The following is a 27,682-nucleotide window of genomic DNA, read 5'->3' as shown; positions in this document are numbered from 1 at the left end:
CTCCGGGACTCTGTTTGCAACCACTTTCGTGTGAGATGGTCTGGTCACTCAGGGAACAGAAAACTACTCATCCAGTGACCAGTATATTTGCCCTCTACCAGACTCTTGTACCCCACTGGTTTGGGTCTGTCACACCTTCATATATCTATTGCGTGTAATTTTATGTACTTTTATCGTGTCCCTTCTTAACAAATCCCACTCTTTTCCATCTCTTTCAATTAATGTCTTTCCAGGCCCCTAATATTTCTTGTCATCCTCTGAACCCCATATAATTCCACGATATCCTTTATTTGATAGGGAGTGACCAGTACTGTACACAGTATTCCAGATAATTACATCCCATTGATTAATATAATTGCGTTATAACTTTCTGTATTGTTCTCCATCCTATTCCTTATACAACCTGACATCTTTTTGTTTTATTACTGCAGCTGCATATTGAGCAGAGACAGCTTCACTCAGCTATCCACAATTCCTTATGTTCCTTTCCTGGGTTGATATTTAATTTATAATTTTGTAAACTGTATGAGTAACTTAGACATTTTCCCTCCAATGTGCATTACTTTGCAATTATAACAGAAAACTTCATCTGCCGTCAAGTTGCCCATTCACCTAGCTAGGGTTAAGTCTGGCTGAAGTTCCTCATGATCGTCTCTGGACATGACTAACCTTTAGAGAGACAAAGTGGGTGAAGTAATATCTTTTATTGGACCAGCTTCTGTTGGTGAGAGAGAGAAGTCTTTGAGCTTACACAGACCTCTTATTTATTGCCTGTAATAGTTTATGCTCCTGTTGATTGGCCTCACTAGGGTTAGATTTCCAATTTTTAAAAATGTCTGTTTGGCTTGAATATCCACGTAGCCATATTTGTTTGCTTCTTGCCTTCCTAGTTCCTTTTTTATTCATGGCATGTACTCCTGAGATTTGGTTGCTTTTCTTATGTAACATCCATGCTACTTCTGAGGATTTTACTTTCTTTACTTTTGACTGGAGAGCCTTTTTGACCTCCTTATTTTATTGAAATCTCCCTTTCTAAAGTTTTTAATACCACTGTGTCAGTTTTTGGTATCTTACATCCTTGTAGAATGTTGAACCTAATTATATTGTGATCACTATTACTTAGTGGCTCAACTAATGTTAATTCTTATGTTAACTCCTGACTTAAAACTAAATCAAGAATAGCTTCTTGTTTCATGCATAGCCTTGCCTCTTTTGTGCTTTACAAACATTAATGTGTTGAGTTTCATGACATCTCCCATGATTTAGGTAAGTTTTATCATGAGTGTTTTACAAATGGAGAAATTGTTGCACTTGTCTTAAGTCGTACAAGAAATCTCATGGAAGAACTGAGACTAGTTCCTATATCTTCTGACTCCCAGCCCTGTGTATTAACAAGATCATCCTTACAAAGGGATGAAAATGAGCAAAGGAAAATTGATATTGATTATCAGAAAAATGTCTGAGAGATGTTAGACTGGGTAATCTCCCAAAGGCAAAGGTAGAAGCTTCATTATTTGAATAATTTATAACTTGAATGGACAAATCACTCAACATACCATAAGGAATAGTTCTCCATTGGTAGAGGTTTGAGCACAATTACTTAATGGGTTCTTGTCCTTTTTACTCTTTATGGTTCAGTTACATGTAAATATGATGTAAATAAAAATTATGGTTTCAGTGCCTTTCTGTGCGGTAAAGGCTTTAGATATTAAAATATTTCCAACACTTGATAAGGTTCTAACATCAGTCTAAATGCAGCATGTAGCATTTTTTAAAACATCTAGGGTGGTTTTAATTTATAAGGTACAAAGATGTTCCTCTTAAAAACCTTTCTCCCCTTAGGGAGGCATCTACATAAAAATTAACAGCCAGAAACTATCTTAATCTAAACCAGTAGTAATTAGACTTTCCTAATTCTGAAATAAACCTTGATTTTATGTAACTATTTTTATTTCATTTCACCTCAAACCCAAATGGGAAAAATATTATTTTTTACAATTTCTGACTTTCCAGTTGTCATTTGTATTGTGGTTTCTTATAGGTACACATAGCAGCACAAAGTGTAGTAAACTTATTATTCAATGGAAGTGTGTCCTTTCAGGGATCAGTTACTTTCTAGATCCCTATTATCAGTAGTCACTGACAGATTGTGAGTTAGTATTAAGATTGATGTGGTTGGACGGCAGACTTTAAATATCATGCAAATGGTTCTTCTGTGAAGGACAATTAAAACATAACATTGTTTTCCTGAGTTGTGTATGTTTGAATTAAAACAATATTGTCGTTAATATAACTACAATAATATACATTACAGGAACATTGTGAGCTTGGGGGAAGTCTGAGGGAGCTTACCCAACGACTATTCTTTCCTATGGAATATTTTTGAATAGAGTTAGATTAGTTACTTGCACTGCTGGCTTTGTCTCAGGGCATTCTGCAAGTTCAGTAACCTCTGTATGAAAATGTTTTGCCTAAATTCTCCTTCGGTTGTCATTATTTCAAAGATTCTGCCTATGTTTATTCTCACTATCTCTTTTGCATCTTGAAAACATTAATCATATCCTTCCTTAGCCTTCTTTTCTTCAGTTAATACATTCCCAATTTTTCCATCTTTACTGTATAATTTAACTCTCCTTGCCATCTTTTCTATTTATACGGTAGTCTTTTCAGTGTGTTCTCAAACTGCAACATTGTCCAGCCTTGTAACTATTAAGAAAATGTACCAGTCTAGTTTACAGACTACCATGAGGATTATACATGAATAGCTTATTATATTCACCCATCAAAAAAGTGACACTTTTATATGACAGCATGAGTAGAATTGTATAATACAAGAATGCAATAGTCAAAAAATATAGTTTGATAAGTACATTATAAAGTGCTACAATGATTTCCTCCATCTTATAAGTGAATCCTCCTGCTTATCCATCTGTTAGTATTCTGTTTACTATCTTAACTGCTGCATACATTGAACGGATAGTTTCTTTGTTCAACCTACTCCTAAGTCCTTCTGCACTGTGCTCTACAAACTATGAGCTTTAAATATATATTATTTCCTCACCTTACATATATTTAAAATACATGAGCTTATTTGTCCACTGATACCCCTTGTGTTTTTCAGCATTTATAGTTGATCCTTTCTTAATCCTTTAAATGTTATAATATCTTGTACAGTATTGGCCTCAATGTAGGTACCATGTTAGATTTGCTTTCACTGCACAATAAGTCAGCTGCAGTATATAGAGTAGAATGTTTTGACCCTAATATTAATCTTTGCAATATGCCATTTGTATTGTTTTCTTATAGTCTACCTATATTATTTCTTGAGAGTACATGGCAAGGATAGCTGGAAAAAAGTTTATTAAAATAAAAGTTAATTATAGTGTCACAATAGTTTTGATCGAGGAGGCACTTTCAGTAAAAGTCTTTTTTCATGATTAAGATTCTGCAACACAATACACAATTTTACTTACCAGAACACCAACTATAGGTATGTCCAATGTTTAAGAGCTTATTAGAAGCCTCCCATCAGGTATGATGGTCTTTCTGCTGGGCCATGGTGCTTTATATGGGTTGTGTTTGTATCCTTGTAAAATAATAATTACAAATATAAAATAGTTTATTTGTATGATGTAATTTAAAGGTTATAAAGTGGTGTATTAAAGGTTCCTGTCTTTATCGTGAAGGATGTCATTGAAAAAATCTTCACACATTATTTGGAACTGTTCCTACTGAGTATATTGCTGTTGTCATCAAGTCTGTTTTTAAGTGTATCAGCATTTTCATTACAAATACCTTTTATTCAGGATTTGCTTTGTATAAAATGTAGCTTCTGACTAAAATGTGATGTAAACTTCAGGGAACAGTTTTTAGAACTTTTTTGAAAAAAGTGTTCAACAACATAAAAATATTGCATTCTTTGTGTATTCTTACAACAACAAAAAGTAAAGTCTACGAAGTTTTAGACTATAATGAATACTAATCCCTATTTTGTAGTTACTTGACATTTAAAATGTGCTTATGGTCAGAAAGTGATTCTTCTAAAATTTCATCAGTGTGTCACATATTTATTCTCAACTGGTTTTATATCAGATTTTGCTCAATTTGGACTCAATCCTGCAAACACTTATGGATGTGCTTAACTTTTTGCTACCATTAGTAGGGATTATTCATGGTAGTAAAATTAAATATATGCATATGTATTGACAGAATTAGGGCCTACTTGTTAAAAAAATGATGGTGAGCTCAATGTGGTTTCTGAAAATCAATTTCTAATTTCATGATTGTCCATATATATTTCACTCTGGCGTGCATGTCACTATATGCTTACAATCAGAATCTTTTGGGAAGCAGTGTCTATTGGGGCTGCACTTATGCCCTGTATCAAGGGCATAAAGGGTAGAGCAGGCCCAACTGCCCCTCAGTTTCTTCTAACTAGCTGTGGCTGCATAACAGAGCCCCAGCAGTATCTGCATCTCAATGAACTTTTTTCTAACCGTTAATGTAGATGTTTCTATATAAGTAGTGTTAGTTAAGTTTAGTGTCATTGGGCTTGTCCATTGGCAATTCTTTGATAGTTGAGCTATTTTGTTTTTATTTTTGAAGGGAAGATTTTCCCCAGCACCACGGCATAGTCATGTCCAATTCTAAATCTCCAGGATTTAAGAACTGCCCTTCCTGTGAGGTGACCGTCCCTCTTAATGATGGCCACACTAGATGCCTTTTCTGCCCAGGAAGGGTCATAACCCTAGGAAGTGCTCTATTTATAAGTCCTTTTTCAAAAGGTCTCAATCAGTGAAAGAGGCCTGCCTTATACTATTACCATTAGACCGCTCAATGTGGCCCATCCCCAATCCAAATGAGATGCTCCTCCGCCTCCCTTCAGACCACCTCCATTCAAGCCCGGAAGTGCCCAAGTTAACTCCCAATCTCTGACTTGTAAAAAGACTGCTACAATTGTGGACTCAGGTAAAAATGTTATATACAAAGAGAAAAAGGAGTATAGATCTGCTGGGAAGCACAAATCTCCACAGGTAGTCTCCCATCAAAAAGGCGGCTCAAATGACCTCACTATTCCCTAGTCCTATTCTATGAGGACTTTATGACCTGAATTTTATATCACTAGAGTTTTGAGGGAGCATGATACCACACTTGGCACCATCTTGGGAGTCAAGATGTCTTGCCTTGGATACAGAGTCCACAGTACCAATCTCTACTTCAGCACCAATCCCTCCAACACCAGTCCCTTTGGTCCAGTCCTTATGGCACCACTCACCTCAATGCTGACCACTTTGTTCCTGTTCACTGTGGCACCATTTACCCAGGTACAGCCTATTCCAGACACCAAGGTTTATGACACAGGCTTTCTCTGTACCAAAGACCTGTGTGGTACTGGGAGAGCTTCATTGGACAGAGAAGCCAGAAATATTTGCTGCTCTCCATGGTACTGAATATGCCCACCATAGAGAAGAATACCACCACTGCTGTGATACGGAGAGCCTCTCCAGTAGTGGCTGAGACTTTTGCTGTGGTGTATTCAAGCACTATGTTTAGGGTAGTCCCTCTTTGAACAAGAAACGTTCGTTGTCCTTGTCTGATTCCCAACACAGGGTTGAGGGGTTCTCTGTAAGTTCCACAAAGGCTGCCTCATTTGAGCCTTATGGGTTGGATTGCAGGCTTCCTAAGTACCCAAGTCATATAGGTGTTACAGAGATAGGCATATGTCTCAGTACCCTCCTCACTGGCCCCCAGGCTCTTTTCCATGCAGCATTCACTCATAGCCTTATTGGAAGCCTTAGGTTGTCTCATGTCATCTGAGTCCCATGTCAGAACCTACTCCCTTGCACCTTCCCAGGAAGCTAGTGTGTCTCAGTGGAAATCCACCTGCCTTATCAAGCAGAAGAATTTTCTAAAGAGGAGCACTCTCAGATTTATGATCAAACCATGCCAGCTGCCTGCTGTGTCCTCATTGTCCCCAGATGGGGCCGTGGTTCTATCTACATCATCTCATCCCAACAATTACAAGAACTTTCAAGGTTTGCTCAGACATAAACCTGTCTCTCTAGGAAGCCCGGTGGAGATAGTACAGGAGAGCTCTTCACAGACTTTCGAATATACAATTCCATACCTTCTTACCTGGTCATCTGATATTTCCCATCAATGAAGCCTTATTAGAGCCAGTAAAGCTTATCTGGTAGACTCCAGCATCAGTGAAACAGACCTCTAAGAAGGCAGATAAGTACCCGGAACCATCCACCATCTTAGAGTACCTGTACACTCTTCCAGTATCTGGCTTATTGGTGGTTGTGGTGGCTAATGAAAAAAACAGGTGGTAACCAAGAATGAAACCAAAATATAAAGATCTAAAGCAGCTTAATTTATTTGGAAGAAAGCCATTTGTTGGCTAACCTGTAATTTGGATTTGCTAATTACCAGGCTTTGTTAGCAAGATATGAGTTTATGAATTACCATAAATTGTTGGATTTTGTTGTTAAACTCCCACAGAAGTCCAAGGATGTTTCTGTATTAATGAAGGAAATGAAAAGCAGTTCAGCCTTCTTGCACCTTTTATTCCCTCAGTACAGGCATGAAGACACTTGGAGTAAATGCATATACTTAGGGGATAAGCCCAAAAGATTCCTATCTTGAGTGCTCAGAGCACATGCACACCAAGAGTGGAATATATATATGGAAAACACATCTGGAAAAACTGCAGGTACTGTAAGGTAAATAACCATATTTTGTCCTTTTCTACTTCATATCTATTCATAAAAATATAAAGACTCATAGACCTGAAGGGACCATCATGACTATTTAGTCTGACCTACTACACATTATAGGCCAGAGAACCTCATCCACCCACTCCTGTAGTAGGCTGATAACGACTGGATGTGTTATTGAGTCTTTAAATATTGATTTAAAAACTTCATTACAGAGAATCCACTATTTGCTCTAGTTCAAACCAACAAGGGACCCATGCCCCACAATGCAGAGGAAGGCCAAAAAAAAACAGAATCTCTGTCAATCTGACTTGGGGGGAAATTCCTTCCAGACTCCAAATATGGTAATCAGTTAGTTGCTGAGTGTGTGGGCAAGACCCACCAGCCATACTTCTGTGAAAGAATTCTCTATAGTAACTCAGAGTGCTCCCTATCTATTGTCTCCATCTCTGGGCACTGAAGATATTTGCTAATAGCAGTAACAGATGGGATTTGATAAGTCCCCAGCGTCTAGCAAAAATACTTATTAGTCCCTAATAGCATGACTTTGCACTATTACATTTCATCACATATCTATTAGTCCAGTTTTCAAGGTCATCCAAATCTTCTTGTATGATAGTCTCGTCCTCTTCTGTATTGGCAGTACCTCACAACTTTGTGTCATCTGCAGATTTTATTAGCACATTCCTAATTTTTGTGCCAATGTCATTAATGAAAATATTAAATAAGATTGGTCCCAAGACTGATCCTTGAGGAACTCAACTAGTAACCTCCCTCCAGCCTGAGAGTTCCCCTTTCAGCATGACTCAGTGTAGTCTCCCCTTTAACCAGTTTGTTACCCACCTTTCAATTCTCATATTAATCCCCATCTTCTCCAATTTTACTAATAATTTCCCATGTGGACCTGTATCAAATGCCTTCCTGAAATCCAGGTAGATCAGATCTGCTGCATTTGCTTTGTCTAGTAAATCAATGATCTTCACAAAGAAAGAGATCAGGTTGTTCTGACAGTTTTTACCTTTTGGGAAACCATTTTGTATTTTATTCCCATTACCATTTACCTCTCCTTAACTAGTCTCTCTTTCAAAATTTATTCTAAGACCTTCCATACAATTGAGGTCAAACTAACAGGACTGTAGTTTCCCAGATCACTCTTTTCCCTTTCTTAAATATAGATATTGTATTTGCAATTCTCCAATCATAGGGTATGACCCCCGCATTTACAGATTAATTAAAATGACAATTTTATCGATGATGTATAAGGCAAAAGAGAATACATCGTACTGTTTTGAAGTTAAATTAGGTCAGTTTGCAGGTAAACTAAACATTTTCTCAAGGGGAATAGATGTGTGTTCTAGTAAGGTACCATTTTTCAGTCACTTTTCTAACAGCTGTGCTCTTAAGTTTTAACATTCAAATGTGAAAGTAGCTCTATAATTCTCTATTGATTTTTAGCAGAGATTGTGCTGTGGTACTGTTACTAGGATAATTCATACAGTACCACTGATTTAAGAGGAGATATAGTACGGGAGATAATGTAATAGTGTTCTCCTGCTGGTATCAGGTATAGGTATCAGATGCTACTGAAAGTGATTTGAGGAAGGGATTGCATAACCTTGAAATTAGAAAGGAAGCCATAGAGCAAGCTTTTAAAAGGGGTGTATTGGTAGTGGAGAACATGAAGGTGCACTTGTTAATAGCCATGTCTGCCAAAGGATGCAATTGTGATTAGTTTTCAGAGGCAAATGTTAATCATATTACTTAGTGGGTTGATTGGTTGTGATGTTTAGGAGGGGAGCAGCCTCTGCTCTTTATGCATGTTGCAGTATATGGTATAAAAATACAGATATTCAAAGGAGTGAAAAGTGCATCATCTTAAAGGGGAGCTGAAAGAAAAAAATGTAATACTGAGTTTTCTAATAGGCTAGGAAAGTACATGTTGGGAATAATTTAGGGCTCACTTGTATCCAGTTCTGAGAGAGATGTCTATGCGAAGGTAAAGAAAAGGAAGGTGAAGGAAGAAAATTCATCTATCTTCCAAATAACTAACTGTTGTGAGTTGGAGTTTAATGTTTTTTAAGAATAAGTAGTAGCATTGGAATAAGATATTATTTGAACCAAGAAAAAAATAAAGTGTTAAAATACCAAATATATAGGTAAAACTCACCAGGAAAGGGGTGGCAATATTACATGCCGTGCAATAAATTCTGATATCGCTGTGACATTCAATTGCCCAGTATATGAGATATTCAAAACCCTGCAAATCTGGTGAATAAATAGAAAGTTTTCTGCATCTCCAGTTGTTGCTTGCAGGGAAAGGTGTGCTCTGCAGGTAGTCACACTTTGTCTTCCTCTCTACAGAATACATATTTTTTCATTACTACCTGTTTTGAATTCCATTAGTATTCACTACATAAGTTGGCAGAGAAAGAGAGTCTTCAAAGAGGGATTAATGAGGAGGAAAGGAGATTAAATAGGAGTCATCCCATATTGTCTTTCTCCTCCTCCTCTTGTGGTGTCTTCTCTTCCTCTTCCTTCTACTACATGCTCATATGCTCTGTGGTGTCCTCTCTTCCTCTGTCTCTTTTCTCAGTGCTATCTTCTCTTCCCAGCTTCTTGCACTGCTTTCCAATTTTACTTAAGTAAAAGATGCAGAGGATGGGAAGTGAAATAGTGAGAATCAGCTCAGTAGCATCTGGAACACTAATAATTAGTGGTGGCTGAAAACTACTTCAGCCTTTTTTAATTCCCAGCTTCCTGAGTCTCAAAGCAGAAACCCACTTCTACTGAAGAGTTTTTCAGTCACTTTGATCAATATTGACATGCCAACAATACCTACCCTTCTATACATATTAATAGCAGAATTCCTCTCCACCAGAGATCCAGGGTTATCACTAGCTACCATTGATGCTTTTATTTAATGTTTGTGATGCCTACATGCCACAATGATAGGCATATTAGAAATGTGTTAATCAGGTTAAAATGGGATAGCTCAGTGGTTTGAGCATTGGCCTCCTAAACCCAGGGTTGTGAGTTCAATCCTTGAGGGGGCCACTTGGGGATCTGGGGCAAAATCAGTACTTGGTCCTGCTAGTGAAGGCAGGGGCTGGACTTGATGATCTTTCAAGGTCCCTTCCAGTTCTAGGAGATGGGATATCTCCATTAATTATTTTTTATTATTATTATTAGATAACATTAAGTTTGCAGATCAAAGTTGTATATATTTTGGCTTGCATGTGAGACAGCTTGGATAAAAATTAAGACCTATAAAAGAATTGGGTGGTTTTTGTTTTGTTTTTTGTCAATGTAGTGACTCCTCACTCTCCAGTGGGGAGGGAAGCCACTCTGCCTCGTTGTATTGGGCAGTAACCCTCGGACTCAGGTCGCACTGGCAGGGTCTCGCCATAAGTAGTATATAGTTCTGGGTCCATCTAACAGAGACAAACAAGCAATAATGCTCTGGTGCTCTTGTCCCCACCTTGGAGAGTCAGAACACTGAGTAGTCTTTAGCTCATAGCCCCTCAGCTGGGGCTGGCAGTACTTAACAGTCTGGAACTCTAGCCCTTTGGGCAGGGCCGAGAAAGGAGACATCTGCAAAGACACCTAACATGACAAACTTTGCATTGGCTACCACACAATCATTTTATAAAGATGAACATGGGGTGCAGGGTGTTCTACAGGGGTACAGAGCGTCACAGTCACATAGACCAGAAGTCCTCCCTCCCCCCACTTAAAACCCCCACCAATTTGTGAATGCCTTTTTCTAGTTGGCCAGCTTGGTGAGAATACCTCTATCTGCTCTCTATTGTGCACAACTGACCGGCTGACCAGACATGCTACTACCTGTAGTAGACAGTAGATATTGGATCTCCTGGACCTGTGGGGAGAAGAGGCTGTGCAGGCACAACTTCAAACCAGTGGTAGAAATGTTGACATATACAAGCAGATTGCTCAGGGTAAGCAGTAGAAGGGATATGACAGATACCAGCAGCAGTGCCGCATGAAAGCCAAGGAACTGCAGCAGGCATACCAGAAGGCCAGAGAGATCAACAGTGAGCTGCATGCCATACTCAGCAGAGACGTCATCACCCCGCACACCACTGTGGATATCTCTGCGAAGCCTGAGTCACAGGCCCCTGTCATGAATGACAAGGAGGAGGTGCTGAAGGAGGAAGCGGAGGATGAGGATGGGGACAGACATCCATGGGATCCAGCTGTGCAATAAGCCAGGACCTGTTTTTGCCTCCACCCCATTCCTGCCAGTCCCACCAGTCAAGCACAGCTAAGCCCAATGAAGGGGAAAGAACCTTGGGTAAGTGTGTAAATAAATTTTTCATTACAGGGATGGCACCCCCAAATTAGCAGGACACAGCTATTTACTTCTCATTAGTTTACTCATACTAGAAGATGTAGTGGTACAACAAAGAGAGGTAGAGTTGCTCTCTGCTTTTTCATTTCCACTCTAGGGTTAGGTAGGGGGAGGGCACGTGGAGCAGATTTTTTTATGTACACAGGTATGTCCCTTGAATCCTGCTGCGAGTTCTCTATGAAAAGTTCATGGAACTACACTACATTCCTCTGCCGAAGGTTTCTAGGGATGGCAGCCTTATTTCTCCATCTGAGGTAGGATACTTTCCCATGCCAGGTGGTGATAACTCTGGCAAACTAGTGGCATATGGGCCCAGGTGGCTTTGGGACACCAGCAGCAGCAGCTGTGCTCTCTCTGCGTTTGTTACCCTCAGGAGTTGAGATATCAGCTACCACTACAACCACCACCACCTGTGGAAATTGGTGGCAGAATTCAGTGCCATTGCCCTATACTCAGCTTCATGCAACCAAGCAATTCCCTCCTAATTTCCCTCACCCCTGGTGGGTCATATTATGGCTTGAGCTGAGAGCAGGAGAAGTGTCAATCAGCTTGTCTTGTTTAACATTTAGGAGGCAAGGGAAGGGGCAAGTTCTGAATCTTAAGTTTTGCTTTCTGTTCCTACTGTACTGACAATGGTAGCTTTGTGTGTTTTATCTCTAGCTGTGGCTGTTGTGGCCTTGATGGCAACCCCCTCCATACCAGCAGAACTACTGACCCAAATAAGGAGGAGGGAAAAAAAAGAGGACATGCAAGAACATGCTCTGTAAGATCCTTCAAGCCAGTGCTTCATCAGACCTTGACAAGAAGGCCTGGAGAGTGAATGTTGCAGATTGTATGGAGAAGGTCAGAGCAGACAGGAAAAAGATGCAGCAGGAAAAGGAAAGAGAAATGCACCAGGACATAATGAGGCTTCTCCAGCAGCAAACTCAGATGCTGGAAACTCTTGTGGACCTCCAGGCTCAACTCTGATTGCAGTCTGAAGCTTAGTGCCTCCCTACACTCCCCTTATCCCTCCCCCAGCATTCCTCATTGCCTCAGGGCCGGCATAGCTACCCTTACCACTCCACACTGGACATCCATAGCTTCACCTACGCTGACCTGAAAGCCACGGCTGATGTATGTTGTTGCTACAATGGACATCAATGTTCTGTCCTCTGGGTTACTTATTAAGGTTCCTAAAAATTTTTAAGGTAAAATGTATTTACTTTTAAGTTCTTCAGATGATTTTTGGATCTGTTTTTGTTAGTGAATAAACCACTTTTGTTTTGAAAGTTATTTTACAACACATGATGTATAGTGCCTGCTCGCAGTGAAAGTAGTGGTCTTGTACACTCACTATCCATTGGATCAGTGCCAAATATAGTCATCATAAATGTACAGCAACCCTCCAACATTAACAGCTGCACTGTCATTGATATATGCACAGATGTGCATCAAGCACTACTCAATTCCTAATAGGCCCCAAAACTGCTGCACAGGGTTGAACACAGTACACCTCAGCATATTATTGTGGCTTGCTGTTAAAGTGCTCTTTCAAAGCCGCCCTAAGCCATATAACTCCTTGTTGAGTTTGTCTGATAGCCCTTGTGTCTGACTGTTCAAACTCAGCAGACAGCCACTCCACTTCCACTGCAACTTTCCCCCATTTGTTTCACAAATATTATGCAGGACACAACAGGAAGCTATAACAACTGGGATATGTTTCACACTGCTATCCAATCTGGTGAGTAAACAATGTCAGCACCCTTTCAATCCACCAAAAGCACATGCAGCTGTCATTCTGCACCTGTTGAGCCTGTAGTTGAATCTTTCCTTACTGTTGTCAAGGTGAACGGTGTATGACTTCATTATGCAGGGGAGTAAAGGGTAGGCTGGGTCCCCCATGATCACTATTGGCATTTCAACATTGCTAATGGTAATCTGCTGGTCAGAAAGAAGGTCCCTGCTTGTAGCTTTCTGAACAATCTGGTGATTGTAATCTTAAAGATACGAATACTTGTGGCACCTTAGAGACTAACAAATTTATTAGAGCATAAGCTTTCGTGGGCTACAGCCCACTTCTTTGGATGCATCCGAAGAAGTGGGCTGTAGTCCACGAAAGCTTATGCTCTAATAAATTTGTTAGTCTCTAAGGTGCCACAAGTACTCCTGTTCTTCTTTTTGCGGATACAGATTAACACGGCTGCTACTCTGAAACCTGTCATTAAAGATACGAGTGTCATGCACCTTCCCTGACCTGCCAACATTGATGTCAGTGAAGTGTCCCGGGTGATTCACCAGCACTTGGATAACCATGGACAAGTAGCTTCTGTAAGAGATGTCAGACATCAACACGTCCCATGTAGGTTTGTGGGAAACTGAAAATAGTTGTGAATATTATGGGATGGAGAACACTGCATTATGGGAAGTTGATCCCTTACTCCCAATACAACTGCATGAGTCGTTTCTGCCTCACCATGCATTGCCAAAACACAGTGCGCTGAACGGTGGTGGATTGTACACTGAATACCTATCGATGATGCACTGCATTGTGCATCGACACAAGCACTCCTGGTGAGTATGTGCTGCACTGACGCAAGGAGAAAAGTATGCATGCGCATAAATGATATACTAACTGCAGTGGCTATATGCCAGTGTAACTTGAATTAGCAAAAACTTGTGGTGTAGACACAACCTTAGAAGGAGAAACTTGGAAACTAAAGAACCCAAGGGTGTGACCTTTTTCCAGCAAGGGAGAATTAAAAGAAACTTTCCTTTTCCTAACCAATCCTTCTAGAACCCAGGAGCTACTCTTGTAGAATATTAATGTGTATACCATATTAAATTGATTTACTAAGTTTAACTACAGAATGTTTCTGTTTCCTCATAGCTTAGATGCATGTAGTTGACAAAGGAAAGACACAAGGGAATTAAAAAAAAAATCAAAAGGAGAAATAAGATCTTTAAGCCAATATAATGGTTATTTAGTTTACATTTAATACAATTGAACAAAATTGGAGATTAAATTTTTGGGACATGACTTAATTATTTTTTTAGCTAGCACTAAAGTTATGTTCCTTTAGCCATATTAATCCACTAAATCAAATGCTTCTAAGATATCTACAGACGCAGTATACCATTCCCTAGACAAAAGCTTATTATTTACAAGATTAAACAAAGAGGTGATTGTTGATTTTTTTTTTTCATCTTATGGCAATTGATTCTGAATTAAGGCAGTATGAGAATATAGATAAAAAAGCTGATAAGGAATGAAACACTTTTCAAGCAAAGTAGTTAATATTGACGGAGTGGTAATAACCTTGTGATTCTGTGTCATCAGTCTCAATAAATAAGGCACGCGCGTACACCATGTTTTACAGATGTTGGAACAAACTAGTATTAGTAAAATAAAATATGTAGATAGGGCTGTTAAACTGCAGTTTATTCCAACAAGCCTTTTACTACACTTGGTTATATTGGATGTTTCTTTGGAAAGGTCAATCATGAGCTTCTGTAGACTTTCACTAATACCAATTGAAAGAATCATAAAGACTCACACCTGCAATGGTTCTGCATTTCTGGTGTGGAGAAAATAGCAGGGTAACATAGACACAGCTACTTCCTATCACTTTATAAAACATATTTTTCCCTTTTCTGTAGCCTTTATTGAAACCGCTTATATGTGTATCTTATTCTGAAATGACAAGTGCTGAAATAGTATCTTTTTGAAATTCCTTTAAAACACATTTTGCTGCTGTTGTGTAGCTCTTCCAAAACATAGTGATATCCCTTGAACCCTTATCATGGGAAGTATTTCCCTTTTTTGCTTACTACTAATCCTTCAGGCACCACTACCTAACTACTCTTCTGACAAGCCCCCGATGCTTTTATTTTAATTTTAGAAATGGTTAAATATTTACTAAATGTGCCTCTCTCTCCTTGGAACCATTTGACCAGCACACTAGATTTTTCACGTTGGAGACCTACATTCCAAACTTGATTTTTCACAACTGAATATGACCTAATAGTGTGAGTGGTACAGTACTCCGTTGCCTTCAGGTGTCTGCTTTTCTTTGAGGGCATCTGTACACTTGTATTTCAGGGAATTGCACCACCTGGCACTCGGAGTTCCAGAACTTCTTAGTAACATTGGCCTCTTGTGGTCCTGTGTAGCATCTGTCCTTGCTTCAGGAATCAAAATTATTTTGTTTTCGGGGGTACACAAACTTTTAGGAACCATTTTACTCTATTTTTAGCTAAACTTTTGGTGCTATATGGTGGCTTAAAATTTTAATCAGAATCTCTTGAAATGATTTTGAGTAATGTATGGTATGTTAATTATTTGTTAAGCCATTATATGACAGCAGAGATACTTTCAGATTTTCTGTTATTGCATTGTGATAAGTCACTTTGGTTCATTTCAGTTATATCACTTTATATAATGTTACAGTTGCATGTCTGATACTATTTTAAATCTATTAGACTTGCTGCTTTGAATGGTGAATCTGTTTGTCTTTGTTTTAAAGTTGCAATTTTGTTGATTCTATTACTCTAAAGAGCCATACTAGATGGAAATGATGTATGCCCTGCCACTCTTGCATGTGGCCAGGCACCAAAGGTATTGTGAAATGACTTTATTGGAGCACTTCTTACAGAAGGAATATAAATTACCAATTCACAAGTTATGTTGCTCAATCTTTAATGTGTGTCCTTTCTCTTTAATTTATCCTTCAAACTGTTAACTTCTATTTTATCTCATTTTCAGTAGCAGTTCTGCAGTATGACCATAAAGATGGTTACAGTGACATGTGTTTAGTTACAAACAATGTTTTAAATGATGTTTTCTTTTTTTAGATTACTTACCCAGAATGTTGGTCTTCTTTATGTTGGAAGTTTTGACAGACCTTTTGCACAAATTAAGGTACGACTTTTGGTTTACTTGAAAGTTATTAAACACTTGTATGATTATAGTCTTGATATTTCAAAATACTTTTGAAGGAATCAATATAATTTCAAGAAAAATAAATGAAAAATAATGTAATTTGCTTGTTTTTTTTCCCCTGGGGTTATTTCCAAAGACATTTATATATTTAGCTGTCAGAGAAGTTCAGTGTTTTCTTGCATCATGTTTTGATTACTTTTGATTCTGGGTTAATTACTAGAAACAAAATGTTCATTTTTTTTAGGTTACTTGTCAGTGACATTTCAGAACAAAACCACCTTCTGAACTTCTTAATCTTTCAAGTCATTTTTGACAGGGAGGACATTACAGTGGAAACTACAGATTATTTCCACGCCATTATTACACTTTATTGTAACGGATTGTACAGTTTCTGAAAAGTCTTTTATGACTTAATGATCATATTATCAGCTAAACTATAGTTTTACTGATTTGCCAAAGAATCATTGCTGTGTCCCTTATTTCATTATTCCAAATGGAAAACTGCCTTTGATCCTGTCAGCACCAAAAGTGTCATTGCTATTCACAAACATTCTATATTTAATGTAAGTAGTGTCAGACAAAATGTTTAATTAAAATATGATGCAGTTTAGTTAAACATATTTATAAACCATTCTCCAGTCAAACTACCAAGTGCTATGTTAAATCAGTGTAAAATGTCTGATTGAAACATACAAAAGCAAGACAATTTAGGCAAAATATTTGGGCTTGTTCCTTAAGTCAGACAACTAAAAGACTTTTTTTAGGTTAGTAGTACATAGTAATGGTCAATGTTTAGTTCTGATTTGATTCTTAAAGCCTGATCCTGCAATCTTTGTGCAGGTAAAATTCCCATTTAAGTCAGAGACAGAATGTGTATGGTTATAGAATCATAAAATCGAGAGGTCACCTAGTCCAGCCCCTGTTCTGTGGAAGGACCAAGTAAGCCTATATCATCCCTGGCAGATGTTTAATCTGTTCTTTAAAACTCCAGCGATGTTGATTCCACAACCTCCCTTGGAAGCCTATTCCAGTCTTTAACTATCCTTATAGTTAGAAAGTTTTTCCTAATATCTCACCTAAATCTCCCTTGCTACAGATTAAGCCCATTACTTTTTGTCCTGCCTTCAGTGGACATGAAGAACGATTGATGGCCATCTCCTTTATAACATCCCTTAATATATTTGAAGACTGTTATCAGGTCTCCCCTCAGTTTTCTTTTCTCAAGACTAACCATACCCAATTTTTTTAACCTTTCCTAGTAAGTCAGATTCTCTAAACCTTTTATCATTTTTGTTGCTCTCCTGTGGACTCTCTACAGTTTGTCCAAATCTTTCCCAGAGTGTGGCACCCAGAATTGGATGCTTTACTCCAGCTGAGGCTTCACCAGTGCTGAGTAGAGTGGGACAGTTACCTCCCATGTCTTACATATGACACTCCTGTTAAGGCACCCCAGAATGATATTTGCCTTTTTTGCAACTGCATCACATTGTTGACTCATGTTCAATTTGCCGTACACTATAATCCCCAGATCCTTGTCAGCAGTACTACCACCTACCCAGTCATTCCCCTTTTGGTAGTTTTGCATTTTATTTTTTCTTCCTAAGTGAGGTACTTTGCACTTGTATGTACTGAATTTAATTTTATTGACTTCAGACCAATTCTGTAATTTGTCAAGATCATTATGAATTCTAATCCTGTCCTCCAAAGTGCTTACAACTTATCCCAGGTTGGTGTCATCTGCATATGTTCCACTCCATTATCCAAATCATGAATGAAATTATTGAATAATACCAGACCTAAGATTGACCCCTGCAGGACTCCGTTAGATATGCTCTTCTCAGTTTGTCTGCGAACCATTGATAACTACTCTTTGAGTAAGGTCTTTAACCAGTTGGGCACCCACCTTCTAGTAGTCCACATATCCCTCACAGGCTGCTGGGTCTCTGTGATATTTTGTTGGTTTAATAGTTTCTTTAACAAGTTAAAATGGGAAATAAAGTATGTGGAAGATTTCTTTACTGAAAAGGCCTTATCTTCTGCCATATTAAATGTAAATTATGGAAGCTTGCCATCTTTTGTATGTGTGGTCAGATGTTGACTGCGTGTATGTTCATTCAGTGAGCTGCCCCAGCTCTGTGGAGATAGCAGACCTCAATTAACTGTCCAATAAATCCACAGACTTGTGTTTCAGCGAAGGCACCTGGCCAGGTTTATTTTCAACAAAGCACAGTAATAGCACCTGTCAGACTCTACGAGGATACTAAGCCGTATATGCTCGTGACAATGGACACAGCTCAGTGGTGGGACTTTCCACTGCTCCCTAAGCTGGCCAAAGATACTCCCTCTGAGATACCTCTTTATACCCCGATACAAACAAGTTAGTACTGTCCCTTTCACATAGTTAGTTACTGCCCCCTGACGTCGCTAGTTATCACCCATCATCTTGTACATGTTGGTTCGATTAAAACATCTCTATTACGTACTGTCATCCTAACCGTATCTTTTAACATGGGTCAATATGTTCCTATTATCCTTGGAAAATATTTTTTTGTACCATCCTTAATGTCGGGATGTTCTGGTACCACTTAATATCGAAATGTGTTTGTGTAAGCACACTCTGTAACTAGCACTTCTTAAAAATGTATATTTCCGCAATATCAGCCCTATTCTTGCCAAATTCTGTAAGCAGGTCCTGCCTCATACCAGGCCTCTTAATACAAGGGCTTATGTCTCAAGCTCTCTTCCTATATAGTATGTAAGCAACCTTACAAGCTGGAATATGTTGGCTAAGGCTATTATCCAATGTTATCTTATTTGGTATTCATAGAAATGTGTATGTTTGCAGCAGATGGGTACACAACCTGATGTAAAGAAATATCATTATGATGGATTAGTTAAAATCTTTCATCTATATTTATCAATTACTCATTATAGCAGCATTTAAAGAAAGGAGGAGCTGTCTGCTGCTCCCAAATCAAGCTTTGTTGTCCCAAGTCACTACATTTGTAAGTTCATTATAAAATTGTTTCCAGGTCGCCAAGACAAGGGTAAATATTAGCATTTTTTTAATTTTACTTTGTTCTGCGATCACACTAAAATACAATATTGAATTTCAAAGGATACCTCTGCATATGCTACAATGTACTGTATCTTATAAATTCATGAAGAGAGCACAAATTCTGAGAGAAAATCAAGAAACTTCAGGAAGAAATTTGAACAGTACCATGTATTCCAGGTCATTCCATCCCAATTACTGTAGTATGGAAGTACTCTAGGGGCTTGTCTCCACTTACCGGGGGATTGACGCGGGGTGATCGATCCACCAGGGGTCGATTTAGCGGGTCTAGTGAAGACCCACTAAATTGACCGCCAAGCGCTCTCCCATTGACTCCGGTACTCCACTGGAACAAGAAGCATAAGGTAAGTCAACAGGACAGTTTCTCCCATCAACCCAGCACGGTGTAGACACCGCAATAAGTCGACCTAAGGTACGTCGACTCCAGCTACATTATTCATGCAGCTGGAGTTGCGTAACTTAGGTCAACTTAGCCCTGTAGTATAGACCTGCCCTAGCAGATGACCATTTATCTTTTTCCAGAAATCATGTCTGCTTTTCAAGAAATGAAAGAATTAATCTATTTAGATTTATTTACCTTTTGAGTTAACAAAAGCCTCTCCTCCACCCCCAGTTATTCTTTATCTGTACAGATTCTTGTTTCAGTGGTGTTGTAGCTGTATAGATCCCAGGATATTGGAGAGGCTGGGTGAGGAAATATCTTTTATTGGATCTGTTTGGTTTCTAGAATCTTTAACAGCCAATGGAGAAAGTTCCCTCTTTTCTTCCAGTTTCCCCACCAACCACTAAAATGCTTCCCTGTGACACACATGACCAGTGTCCCACTTATTCATTTTGAAGCATGATTCTCTCTGAGAAGGTGTAGATTGTGACCTGCATCCCTGCCACTTATCAAATTACACAGTTCAAGGAAGAAAAAGTATAAAAAGAAAAGTAAGGAAAAGTGTGTGTTATCTTATACCTGACAATGGCCCTCTGTAATTTGAAAAACCAATGCGTGGTTTGTTACAAACATGTCTTGCCCCTTTACATGCCTTATTCCAAGAAAAGAGAAATTAGAATGTGCTCATAAAATTCTTTGCATTCTTTTATTAGAGATAAAGTCCTTTAGGATCCTTTTACTTTGTTATTGATTTTCTAAGGACTGCTTCCTACATCAAGGTCTAACGAAGAACATCTTTCTCTCTTTGAGCCTTAACTTGATCCTCTGAAGATTGTGATTACCCTATTCATAGCTCTGGGATTCTTTTTTTCCTCAAGATTTTCTGTGTGGTGATGTCCTTAGCCTGCAGAGTGTGTGAGCTGATGATGTTACGATGCTATCTTTCTTTCATTAATACAAGTGACTCATAAGATGGTTCCCTTCTTTGGTCTGAATGACTTATCCTTTTTTATCTTAATCAAGAGATTCCCCTTCTTATCTTTAGTCTGACATCCATTTAGTGGTGCTGGAACAATCTGTGTAGTGGGAATGCTGAGAGCTGTTGAAGCAAACTGTAAACCCTATATATGATGGAAATCACTTCAAGCTGGAGGTGCCACCCCCAGCAGCCCTAGTTCCAGCACCTATGCATCCATTGAAAGGAAGTCATGATCTATAGATATTAGATCAGGGGTCGGCAACGTTGGCACACGGCTCACCAGGGTAAGCACACTGGCGGGCTGGGCCAGTTTTATTTACCTGCTGACGCGGCAGATTCAGCCAATCGCAGCCCCCACTGGCCGCGGTTCGCCGTCCCGGGCTAATGGGGGCAGCGAGAAGCCACGGCCAGCACATCGCTCGCCCGCGCCACTTCTCGCCACCCTCATTGGCCCGGGACGGCGAACCGCGGCCAGTGGGGGCCGCGATCGGCCGGACCTGCTGCATCAGCAGGTAAATAAAACTGGCCCGGCCCGCCAGGGTGCTTACCCTGGCGAGCCGTGTGCCAATGTTACCGACCCCTGTATTAGATCCTTATCTTGTACATAGAATTCAATTTCTGGCTTCTGAATTTCCTGTTGGAATTCATTATATAGAAGGAACATAAAGTATACCCTCCTTGAGTCTTCTAAATCTATCAAATCAGGTAGATCAGAAGCATCACAGAAGGAAATGAAGGGCTCCCCTGCCTGGAACAAGGAGAAACTTTCTGCAGTTTTTCCTTCTAGTGGTTTGGTCTCCCATGAGATTTCTGAGACATTACAGGCTTCATGCTTTGCCTTTCTGAGCATAGCATTTAGATATAGGGTTCTTAAGGCTATTGTCCAATGTTAATTCCTTTTAGTTTCTTTCTTTTCAGGGTTGTTGGTTGATCTGGAGAACTCAATAGAAATTTCTATGCATAAATTTGATTTCCATACCTTTAGTAGTTCGGTGCATTCCATCTTCAGCTGGAGCAAGTAATTTTAAGAGTTTGCAGTTTTTATTCCTGTGCTCATCTGTTTACTGACTTTCTTGATCTTAAGGAAGTTATGTTGTAGAACCTAACAGCAGACAAACTGAACGAAGATAGTGCTAATATCCATATTGTTATATTAAGCAAGCATGTGAGGAATGTTTGATAGTTAGTGCAGATGGTTGGCATGGCCTGTCATTTAATTGAGGAAGGGGAATTAGTGAACTGAAAATTTGGAAATCAAATTAACAATTGTAATGAAAATTCCCATGTATTTTTCAAAGCACTGCTTTTTTTAAGGTTATATTGAGGGAATGGGCTTAATTTAAGGTTAGTACTCAATGGCATTTTAGTTCTGTTTTTAAATTATATTATTTCAGTCTAACATATAACTCTAGCATCTGTTCAAAGGGGTTATAAAACATTTTTGCTTTTAGATATATTTAGTGTGTTTGTGTGTGTGTATACATATATATATATACACCTCTACCGCGATATAACGCGACCCGATATAACACGAATTCGGACATACCGTGGTAAAGCAGCGCTCTGGGGGGGCGGGGCTGTGCACTCCAGTGGATCAAAGCAAGTTCGATATAACGCGGTTTCACCTATAACGCGGTAAGATTTTTTGGCTCCCGAGAACAGCATTATATCGGGGTAGAGGTGTATATACTGTCTAAATAGTAACAGCTTATGCTATTAACTTCTAGGAAAGTGAAAAGGCTATGAATTGAGCCTTGAGGGAATTCAGTGATTTGCAGCTTTCTCTGTTAAGTATTTGTGATTTGTCCATTGAATATCTCTTAAAGTCTCACAAACTAGATGAAACTAAGAAGGCTTCTGTAACCAGATATCATGATCAACTAGATAATAATTTAGTAAAGTCATTTATAATTAACATTTGAGTTTTCCAGAATCCTTTTATATTATAATATTATTAGTAATCTTAAACAATGCTATTATTATTAGTAATCTTAAACAATGCTATTACCATAGAAATTTTATTCCAGTAAGGAGTAATTACATTGAATACACCAGCATATGCAGTAGTAATTTTATGAACTGCCCTGAGTAATGCTTATGGAATAAGTATTCTTCATGACAAATTTCCAGATATATTTTCCTTTTAAAGTAAAAGTCTCATCGTTTTAAGTTAAAATGAGTTTTGAAATACAATATATGTTTACACAAGATATCTTATAATGTTTTAAGAAAATAAGATCACAAAACATTTTTTAGGATTGAAAGTTTTTGCAGTTCAATCCCCAGTAGGTTCTGGGATTAAAACAAATCATTCAGTACGCTATGTTCTCCATTATTAAGCAATAATGAATCTTTTGGCAGTCTTCACTATTCAGTTAATGACCAGTTTCACTTTGGGCTCTTAACACATTAAATTACCATTTGAATGAAGATTAATTACTGCTATTTTAAAACAAGATTATTTATTTTAAGAGTAGTTATTAAGAAGTTGCATAATAAATACTACTTTGATCAAAATGGAGCAGTTCATTTTCATAGAACAAGACGACAGTTATGAAGAAAAAGTATATTTTGGACATAGAGATGTGATATTCACGTTTTGTATCCACATGTTCTGTGCTCTCATCTTACTGGAAAGATGATCAAAGTTTTAAATCTACTTCTGGAAAAATTTTGCACATTTTCCAGGACCCTGGTGAGGGATAGTAGGTGTCCTACAGCAGTCTCTTGCTCAGTGATTTGTGTAGGATGAAGTTGTAGTTTGAACTACATCTCTAAGTAGCCACTGATTGTAGCTTTATTGAACTTTAAAGAGCAGCATTAGTGGATGTTGGGAGAGAAAGTAAATTAAACTGCAACTCCACCCTGGGCAAATTACTGGCCAGAACCCTATATTGCAGCCCAAACTGCCTCATTTTTCCTCAGCATGTTCAAATATATATTGAAAAAGAGAGGCAATAAAATCTAGTAGAATCCCACAAAACAAAAGTCTTCTCGCAAATAGTAGTTGTCTCAAACTACCTTCTTGGATGATATCTAAAGAGAAGAACAGAGCCATCCAGGTACAAATCCATTCACCCCTGCCATGGTCCACAGGCAAGTCATCATCACCTCATGATCAGTGGCATAACATGTTCCTGACAGATTAAACAACATCAGCATCCACACCTGACCGTTGTCCATATTTAGGATATTAACTAATACTACAGTCTAAGTACCATATCCAGACCTGAAGTCTGATTGACTGGTTCAGCAAAATAAGATGTCTACAGATGATGCCAGAGTTGTTTTGCCACGGCTTACTTGATCCTTTCCAAAAAAAGGAGAAAGAGACAGGGCATTAATTGGGAAGACTGTTGATGGTTTCTCAAACAAGGGCTAGAAAATGACTACATGAGTGAAGCTAGCACATTGCCCCTACTCTGGAGCCAATAACCCTCTCTACTGATAAACATTCCAACATTCAGTAGCTCCCTGCTGACTTTAACTAGCCACAAGAGACAGGGTCCATCTGGCAGCTTGTTTGATCACAGTTCTTCAGTCACGTACAGAACTCATATGAACAAAATTGGTCAAAACCTAACGAGGAAACAGATGCTACTCCCAGGCACAATTCTACTACCATAACATGGTCCAAATCCAATTCAGTCTCTTTTTCAAAGAATGTACAATTTTGAGCTTGAGTCCCGTTGGCACCAACCAAGATGAATTGAGTTCTCCACCACATGAAACCGATCTACTGGTCAGACTTTCATAGATATTGTGGTGGGGTTTTTAGTTTTTACCACAGCCATGGCATAGCAGCTCAAACTCTGCATACCACAATCAAACCAAAGAGTTCGCAATATAACAATATGACATAGTGAATAAGCATTGCGGGGGAGAAGGGGGGAGATAGTGAAGAAACAGGGTGAGGTAATGAACAATGACAGGTTTTCACACCATTATGGATACTTGGTTACCCAATTTAAGCATGTGCACCTCATGGTGGTTCAGGAATGGGTTTGTTACAGGAAAAAAGAAAGATAAACATATAATATGTTTAGTCCTAAAGGCATATAATGGAGTTATTTTGTATGTTTTATAGTTAGTATAGGTAAGTTTATCAAACTTATACATCATTGCCCATCATCCTTGACTGATCTTGGTTCCATTTCTAGTTTGCTGCACACTTGTTGGCCGATTTCTGTATCCCAGATTGTTGGTGTGGTTGGAATAGTTAGTTGCCTCAAAGTTTTTTGAACATGCACATCTCACTTGACAAGAAGTTCTTCATAGACCAACATTCCCATTGCATGTAGCATCTAGATGATAGCATTTCCTGAGGCAGAATAGCATCTCTCTAGTATTGTACCTTTATGGAATATTAGTTGAAACTTGGGCTTCTTTTTTTTGTTTTGTTTTTAAGAGAAAGCTCTGCAGGTGCTCACTTTTTAGTCATTCTGTGCAATTACATTTTGGTGCCATGGCACTCTTTGGAGCCAAAGATAATTTCCAGGACTGGCTTAAATAAGTCCTTGAGGCTGGAGAGATGCAGAAGGAAGGTTAATATCAGCGCAAACTGCTGATTCTTCCTTTGAGTCACAGAGATGGTACAGGTACATGGTGGGTCTCTTTGGCTTCATGCTGAATCCTACAAAAAAGCAAGGGAGCATGGATCTTGAGGATAAGCTGCAGCTGAGACAGACTCAATGTCAAATTATTTTTCTCTGGTGGAGATCCCTTGAATACTGTAGGATGTGAGGGACAGTGGGAAATGCTGTAGTCCCACTGGCCTTGACATCTTCCTTGGGCATCTGTGGAGTGTCTGGTATCTGGCTGTTAAGAAGCTATCTGAGGAGTTTTTTCTCATTCTTCTCCTTAGTCTGCTGTTTATCTTAGTTGGAAACCATCCACATTTCTCGCAGTGTTTGAAGGTTGCCGTGCCACCAAGCCTTGAATTAACCAGGAGGCTAATTAGCTGGAAGTATCTGTCAGCCTCATTGCCATCTAAGGTGGAGTTAAGGCTTGCTCCTAAAGTTTGTGGCCCCAAGAAGCTGCTGTGCGGCTTCCTTGTAAGAGAATGATACGTTTTGTAGGCAATATGTCTAACCTTTGGTGGTCCTGTACCCATCCTCCTTTTTTTTTTTTCCTAAGATTTGTCCTCTGTTCTCTCCACTGCTGTCCCATACAATGTTGAATAAGGTGTCAGTATTTATCTTGAAGGCACTTAAATGGCCTGGGCCCAGGATATTTAAAAAATCAGCTGAAGTGCTAGGATAATCACTGTGGTTACTGCATTCCTCAGGAACTTTCTGTGATTCTGCGGCCTGCTAGGCAAGGCTGAGAGCTCCTTAATGAAACTTTGATCCCTAAGCCCTTTAGCACCCCATCAACCCTTAACCAGGAGGCGGGGCTACTCAGGAAGACCGGGCTTTAAAAAGCCCATTCCTAAGCGACCAGAGGAGCTAGTGAACAGGAGCAGTTAATGGGAGTTTTCCAAGGGAGTTTACAAGACGAGTGTGTGTGTGTGGGGAGGTGGGGGCTAGATACACGTAACATTCCTTAAATTTCTTTAAACTTAAAGCCTAAAACTCCCCCTGATAAAAACAAAACAAGAACAAAGGAACAAGCTTCAGGAGTAAAAAGATAATGCAGACAGAAGTCGAGAAACAGACTGGGGGCTATCCATTTTATTGCACCCAATGCAGCATGTATGCTTACCTGACCTATGGGCAGGTGCGTATGTGTGCATTTGGTGCAAGGAGCTCCTCGCCCTCAGAGACCATGTATGGACTTTGGAGACCAGAGTGGCTGAACTGGAGGAGCTAAGGGAGACAGAGAGGTACATAGATGAGACTTTCCAGGACACCCTAGAACAGTCTCACCCCGGTCTCATGGCCTCTGTGCTGTTGAGAAGGATGAAAGTCTCAGGGAAGACAAACATCCAACTGGAGCAGAGGGAAACAATCCCTCCTTCCAAATGATGTGGTATCTTCTCACACTGAGGATACTTCTCCAGGGGAGAGAATTCCAGTTATTAGGAAGAGACAGGTATTAGTAATGGGCAATTTGATCATTAGAAACATAAATAGCTGGGTTTGCGATGACCAGGAGAACCGTATGTGACTTGCCTCCCTGGTGCGAAGGTTGCGGATCTCTCGAGACATCTAGATCGACTTGTGTAGTGCTGGGGAGGAGGCGGTGGTCGTGGTACATGTAGGTACCAGTGACATAGGGAAGGATAGGAGAGAGGTCCTGGAGGCCAAATTTAGGCTGCTAGGTAAGAGATTGAAGTCCAGGACCTCCATGCTACCATTCTCTTCCAGTTCCATGTGCAGGGCTAGTTAGACAGAAGAACTGCAGGGTCTCAATACGTGGATGAGACCATGGTGTAGGGAGGAGGAGTTTAGCTTTATTAGGAACTGGGGGAACTTTTGGGAAAGGGGGAGCCTTTACAGGAAGGATGGGCTCCACCTAAACCAAAATGGAACCAGATTGCTGGCACCTAACATTAAAAAGGTCGTTGAGTAGTTTTTAAACAAAGGGCTGGGGGAAAGCCGACAGGTGCGGAGAAGCATGTGGTTCGGACAGAGACATCATTTAGGGGAGGATCTATTAATGGAGATTCTCTATGTCCTAGTAAGGAGGAGAGGATTGAAGATGATAATATACAAGTAGAATCTGATGAGAAACAGTCAAATGAAAAAAAGTCCCATTCAATTTCATCATGTAATGGCAGACAGCTAAAAAGTGACAAGTTTTAAAGCGCTTATATACCAATGCTAGAAGTCTAAATAATAAAATGGGTGAAATAGAGTGCCCTGTATTAAATGAGGATATTGATATAATAGGCATCACAGAAACTTAGTGGAATGAGGATAATCAATGGCGCACAGTAATACCAGAGTACAAAATTTATCGGAAGGACAGAACAGGTCATGCTGGTCAGGGAGTGGCACTATATATGAAAGAAAGCATTCAATCAAATGAAGTAAAAATCTTAAATGAACCACAGTGTGCCATAGAATCTCTTGGATAGTAATTCCATGCTCTAATAATAAGAATATAGCAGTAGGAATATATTACCGACCACCTGACCAGGATGGTGATAGTGACTGTGAAATTCTCAGGGAGATTAGAGAGGCTATTAAAATAAAAAACTAAAAAAAAAAAAAAAAAAAAAAAAAAGTGTGTGTTTGGGGGGGATTTCAACTATCCCCATATTGACTGGGTACATGTCCAGAGGTGATCCTG

The 27,682-nt window shown here is 39.3% G+C and overlaps 1 protein-coding gene across 3 annotated transcripts in view; it reads left to right on the top strand.

Annotated features, from left to right (window-relative positions):
• RNGTT (RNA guanylyltransferase and 5'-phosphatase) overlaps nt 1–27,682 on the top strand; it is a 415,119-nt gene that overhangs the window by 332,170 nt on the left and 55,267 nt on the right. For all 3 annotated transcript variants that reach the window (XM_005299708.4, XM_005299707.4, XM_024103027.3), the window contains one exon: nt 15,922–15,988. In XM_005299708.4, coding sequence (XP_005299765.1) covers nt 15,922–15,988 — 67 coding nt within the window. The remainder of the gene's footprint in view (nt 1–15,921; nt 15,989–27,682) is intronic.

Source organism: Chrysemys picta, chromosome 3 (assembly GCF_011386835.1).
Source record: "Chrysemys picta bellii isolate R12L10 chromosome 3, ASM1138683v2, whole genome shotgun sequence".
Classification (NCBI taxonomy): domain Eukaryota; kingdom Metazoa; phylum Chordata; order Testudines; family Emydidae; genus Chrysemys; species Chrysemys picta.
This window is presented reverse-complemented; position numbering and strand designations above follow the sequence as displayed.